Here is a 6,603-nt window from a genome sequence, read left to right on the forward strand (position 1 = left end):
CTTTTGAGGTTGGTGTAAGTTTCTTTTGACAATGCCTTGGTGGTGGGTACTGCTTGCTGTTGAGTGAATATAATAATACTCCACGCTGAGTGGTGAATGGTGTTATTTGTGTGGAGATGGGTTTTTATGCATGATCTTAATCTAATTAGCAGTCTAGCACCCAACAAACCATTCTGCTTGTATGCTCACTGTCAATCTTTTCTTTTGCTGGTTTGACATGAATTGCCTATATATCTGCTGCTTGGCATGTTTGCTCAATGGTGTTAATTGCTTTAGATTCATGTATTTCTGTTCTAGACCTTTAAGCACTTGAAATGTATATTGGAACAGGGAAGATAATGTTGAAACTTGAATCAGATGCTCTGATTCTGGTCTCTATACTTTTGCATCTGTGTATTTTGTCTTCTTGCAGTTTAGTTTTTGGAGACTTGATATAGATTTTACAGAGAGAAAGCAATTGAGGAAGTCCCCTTTGTATGCTGTGGTGTGGAAGTCCCCTTTGTATCTTGGTGGGTACAACGTGATTCTTTTTACTTTGACGGAAAATATATTTAAAGACGTTTCAATTTTCAAAAAATACTTTTCAAAAAATTTTAATTTTTAATTTTTCGTATTTTTTAATAATTTTTTTAATATTTTAAGTAATTTTTTAAAACTTTTAAACACGCTTAACATAAATACACTTAAAAAGTATAAATATTTGTGATTCTTTTTTTAAAAAAATATACTAAATACTAAAAATAAAAAAAGAAATATAAAAATTTAGTATATTTTTTGTATTTTTGTATTTTTGTATACTTATTAATTTTTAAAAATATTTTCTCACAAATATTTTACTATTTATATACATCTAAGTAAGATGTATTTAAAAAAATAAGAAAATTGTTTAAAATTTTAAAAATATTTACTAAACATAAAAAGGGAAAATTACTCATAAATCCCATTTTAGTAAATGTTACTCTAGTTAGTCCTGAGTGTTTTTTTTTAAATCATTTAGTCCTTTTTATTTTTGATATGATGTATATTTTTGATATATTATGTATGAAATTTACATTTTTGCCCATATTTGTAATGGTTGTTTCTTTCTCTATACAAACACCATTTATACAATCTAAGTCCATTTTGGAAATGCCTGAACTCCCAAAGACACTCTGTTCACACCCAACCCCATCAACTCCTTCATTTTCACAACATCAAACGTCCTTGGATCCATTTCCATGGAAATCTCAACATCCAAACACAACCCAAAATGTCTTAAGGACTAACGAAGTGAGCCTATTTTTGCCCATATTTGTTCTGATGATGTTCACAAACATTGTATTAGATCTTGATCGTCGCCACCGATAATGTCGGATCGAACAAACGTTGCAGACGAGCGGTGGCGAAGCGATTGTTTTCACGATCTCACGGCGGTGGTACTGCATCGGTGTGGATCGGCGGAGGATCTAGACAGAGAGAAAGTAGAGAGAGATCGGTAGGCTTGGGATATCCTTGATTTAGATCATCAGAGATGGAGGTTTCGTTTGTTCTAAATGTTTGTTCTGATGATGTTTGATGTTCGGAAAAGGAGATGTTTATTCTTTATTTGATAAATGGAAAAGGAGATGCTCTGAATGTTTCATTTTGATGACTTTTTCAATGTTTGTCCTTGATATATTGTATATGATGTTTGATGTTTCTTGATGATGTTCGGGTTAGAGCTTTGGGAAAAGGAGATGTTTGATGTTTGTTCTAATGATGTTTGTTCGGAATGAACATCAACGTTTGCAATGAACATCAACGTTGCAGTGTATTCGCAATGAACATCAACATGGACAACGACTGGTATTTCCGAATACATACATACATCACAATGTACACGACTGGTATTTCCGGAATGAACATCGCAACGACAACGTTTGGCCTTCATCAGCGACATCAATAACATCATCAACATCAGCAACTTCAGTGACATCATCAACATGATTAATGTTAGCAACATCATCAACATTAGCAACTCCAGGGATGACTGAATCGTTGGCGTAACTTGCAGTGTTTATGTACGACGACGATGTTAATGGGGGTAACGAAGCAGATGTTTGTTCACCGACGTTACTGATGTTTTGTGTTTGTGTTTGTTGAACAACGTTACTGATGTTTGCTACTGATGTTTGCATATATACCCATCTAAACTCACACCGTAATGTTACTGATGGTTGCTACTGATGGAAACACATTAAAAGGGCTATAGTAATTTTTTGGATATTTTGGTCACAACAACATTACTAAAATCTTACATTTATCCTCTACCAACAAAAGGTCATGTGTTAATTAAATGGGTAGATACGTAATTAACGTTCAAACAGGACTTATTAGTCTACTAAATAAAAGGTATGACCAAATGGTTCAACACATTAACATTTAGGACTTATTGGTGTTTTACCCAAATAAAAAATTCAATTTTCAAAAAATTAAAACTAAACGCATTTATATTTTATGATGTTTGATATGGCGAAAACAAATTATTTAGGAAATAAAATATATTAAAATATTTTCTATTTTTGTAAAAATGTTTTCTTAATCAAAATTTTACTAATACCAGTCTGTTGGGTTTGATTTTTTTAGATTAAGTTTTTTGAAAACGTTTTTTGGTTTTCGTGTTTTTTTTTTGTTTTTAGTAAATATTTTTAAAATTTTAAATATATTTTTTTTACTTTTTTAGATGCAACTTACTTAAATGAATCTAAAAAGTAAAAAATTTATGAAGAAATATTTTAAAAAATTAATAAATATATAAAAATACAAAAAGATACACTAAATTCTCGTATTTTTTTTTATATTTTTGGTATTTAGTGAATTTTAAATTTTTTTACTTTTTAGGTATATTTATGTTAGGTATGTCTAAAAAGTAAAAAAAAATATTTAAAATATTAAAAAAAATTAGTAAAAATAAAAAACACACAAAAAAATAAAAATTAAAAAATTGAAAATTTTTCTAAAAAAAATGAAACCAAGGAAAGTGGTGGTCAGCACTTTCCACCACTATTAGCCTCGTTTGGGAACATACTAATTTAGTAACTTTTTGGCTATTTGACTAAAATATGAGCTAAAAAAAATTAGTATATTTGGAATGACTTTTTGACTTTTTACGAAAATATATGTAAAAAAATAGAGAGAAAAGAGAATCTTTGACTTTTTTGTATGAATTATTAATTTTTTGACTAATTTAATAATTTTTTGACTTTTTAACTAAAAAAGAAGTTCCAGACGAGGCCTTAATACAATGCCTAGGGGTGAAACGGAGATTTCATTTAGGTGTCAGAGTTGTGTCCTTTCATCCCTCTCCATAAACAGAAATATGTGTCAAATTTCATTAATCACATTATAACATCAATTATAACTTATTTTCATGCATGTTTTACTAAATAAAAAAGGAACATCAATTATAACTTATTTTCATGCATGTTTTACTAAATAAAAAAGGAATATAATTGAAATATATAGTACATATTTTAAAAATATCATATGGATATTTATATGACTTTTATAATTATAGAGCCAATTTGAACTTATTTATAGATAAAGAAGGATAAATTATAAATACATTTTTTGAGATTTACTTATATTATAAATTGTCTCATGTAGTTTTAGAAATTATATTATGTATCTTAAAATTTATAATTTCATAACAAACAGGTCATTTTATTAATAAATTATCAAGTTAATTAACAATTTTTAATAATGTTATAATTTTATTTTAATTAATAATTCAAATAATTTTATTATTATATAGATGAACAATTAGAAATTTTATTTTTTTAATTAATTTTGCTAAATAAAAAATTTTAACAAAAAAATATTTATAATTTTTAAAGTAAATGAGTAATTCGTATTTTAAATAAATGTGATAGATATATTTGTAATTTGGCCGATAAAGAATAAAGTGATACTCAAGTAAAATGCATCATGAAAGAGAACAATTACAAAAAGTGAAAGAAGGAAGGGGCCAAAGTTGAATTTAATCAAAATTTCTGTAAACCCCAAGAAGCTATATAGTATAATTTCTCTCCACCAAACAAAAATCTATGTATTCGATCTGTGTCGTCATGGCGACGAGCCTGCCATGGAATCCTCTACTCCCCTCGAAACCTATACGCCTACATCACCACCAAGGATCTTCTAGTAGTGCTACATTGTGTGGTTGAGATTTATTGGCAAGTCACATCAAGTCACATCATAAAAATTGATGTAACTTGCCAGTAAATCTCAACCACACAATAGAGTATTCTAGGAAATTTTAGGAAAAAATCACTAGAGGATGCTTGCTCCTGCATCACCACCACCACCGCTCTTCGTCCGTACAGGCCTTTAGGGGCAGCGACTTCGATGGTTTCGCGAGGCGCATGGCCTCCGGCGAGGTCTGGAGGGACGTGTGGCGGAGCGCCAACGACGGCTTCGAGCAATTTCTTTACGAGACCAAGAAGACGGCGGAGCGCATCGACCGTCGGTACTCCGTCTCGCGGCGGCTCTCGGCGGTCGCCCAATCCGCCTCCTACCGGGCCAGAGAGATCGACCGCGACTTGAGGAGCGCAAGGTCAGTTGTTTCATTTCTATCTGTAGGATGATTAGTTCAACGTGCTTTCCCTGTTATATTTAAGTTTCTTTTAGATCTTGACTAAAAGGAGGCAAGAAAGTTAAAACTTAGAAAATGTTTTAGTATGTGAATGTTCTTCACTTGAATGTTTTGGTAACAACTATGAATGTTTTTTATATTTAAAAGCTATGCCTCTAGAATTGGAGATGAGCTATACATTTGTAGTTAGTTTCGGATAAAATCCTTCAATTTCACTTTTGGATCAACTGGACAATTGTTGTAAAACTGGTAATCCCTTTGAATCTAAAATCTCAGCAAATGATATACTTTTGTAGTTTACCCCTTCTCTTTTCTATACCTATCAGGCAGCAGGTATTCCCAAGAAACTTGCCCCAACCATTGGCATTGCTGTTGATCATCGCCGCAGGAACCGTTCCCTGGAGGGTCTCCAGACTAATGTCCAGAGGCTGAAGACATACAAGGCCAAGGTGGTCGTCTTCCCAAGACGTGCTCGCAAGTTCAAGGTACTGTTAATATGGTTGACTGAACTTTGGTATGTAGGACTTGCTTGCTATTAGTTTATATTTCAACACCTTTTATGTAACTACTTTGACTGCAGGCTGGTGATTCTGCTCCTGAGGAATTGGCAACAGCCACCCAAGTCCAAGGCTCTTCCATGCCTATTGTGCGCGAGAAGCCAACAGTGGAGCTTGTCAAGGTCACAGATGAGATGAAATCATTCAAGGCCTATGCCAAGCTACGTGTGGAGCGCACAAATACACGCCATGTTGGTGCCAGGTTGAAGAGGGCTGCTGAGGCTGAGAAGGAAGAAAAGAAATAGTTAGTTTTTGCCCATGTTGATGAGTGGAATTTTTGTTTTAATTTTTGCTCTTTCAGATCGTAAGTTAATTTGCTGGACTTCTTTTGAACCAGTAGTGGTAGTGTTTACAATATCAGTTGAATGTATGGATTTTGATTATTACTCGTTTATACCATTGTCTGGATTTTTTGTGTTCCATCATCCTGGATCCTTGTAAGATTAAGGCACCACCCAACTCTTTTGACTGTGTCGTTATTCAATTATTTTAAACTTGATTACTTTTGAGGTTGGTGTAAGTTTCTTTTGACAATGCCTTGGTGGTGGGGACTGCTTGCTGTTGAGTGAATATAATAATACTCCACGCTGAGTGGTGAATGGTGTTATTTGTGTGGAGATGGGTTTTTATGCATGATCTTAATCTACTTAGCAGTCTAGCACCAACAAACCATTCTGCTTGTATGCTCACTGTCAATCTTTTCTTTTGCTGGTTTGACATGAATTGCCTATATATCTGCTGCTTGGCATGTTTGCTCAATGGTGTTAATTGCTTTAGATTCATGTATTTCTGTTCTAGACCTGCACTTGAAATGTATATTGGAACAGGGAAGATAATGTTGAAACTTGAATCAGATGCTCTGATTCTGGTCTCTATAATTTTGCATCTGTGTATTTTGTCTTCTTGCAGCTTAGTTTTTTTTTGGAGACTTGATATAGATTTTACAGGGTGAAAGCAATTCCGGAATGTTGCACGACCACATTACCAATGCTTTCCGGTTTTGCTGACTTTAGATGCTGTGGTGTTGAAGTACCCTTTGTATCTTGGTGGGTACAACGTGGTTCTTTTTACTTTGACAGAAAATATATTTAAAAACGTTTTAATTTTCAAAAAATACTTTTTAAAAAATTTTCATTTTTTGTTTTTCCTATTTTTTTATTTTTAATGATTTTTTTTTACTATTTTAAGTAATTTTTTTTAATTTATAGACACGCTTAACATAAATACACTTAAAAAATATAATATTTATGACTTTTTTTTTAAAAAAATTATTAAATACCAAAAATAAAAAAAATACAAAAATTTAGTATATTTTTTATATTTTTGTATATTTATTAATTTTTAATGATATTTTCTCACAAATATTTTACTATTTATATACATCTAAGTAAGATGTATTTAAAAAAGTAAAAAAATTTCTTAAAATTTTAAAAA

The 6,603-nt window shown here is 31.7% G+C and overlaps 1 protein-coding gene across 1 annotated transcript; it reads left to right on the forward strand.

Annotated features, from left to right (window-relative positions):
- The first annotated feature begins 2,314 nt into the window (after window positions 1-2,314).
- On the forward strand, window positions 2,315-5,671 carry LOC145797470 (large ribosomal subunit protein eL13z-like). The gene is made up of 4 exons (XM_082884611.1): window positions 2,315-2,326; window positions 4,352-4,573; window positions 4,939-5,097; window positions 5,193-5,671. The coding sequence occupies exons 1-4, from the start codon at window positions 2,315-2,317 to the stop codon at window positions 5,412-5,414; spliced, it is 615 nt and encodes a 204-aa protein (XP_082740737.1). The 3' UTR covers window positions 5,415-5,671.
- Window positions 5,672-6,603: the final 932 nt, after the last annotated feature.

This window comes from Camellia sinensis, chromosome 8, assembly GCF_055761805.1.
Source record: "Camellia sinensis isolate YWXY chromosome 8, ASM5576180v1, whole genome shotgun sequence".
NCBI lineage: Eukaryota > Viridiplantae > Streptophyta > Magnoliopsida > Ericales > Theaceae > Camellia > Camellia sinensis.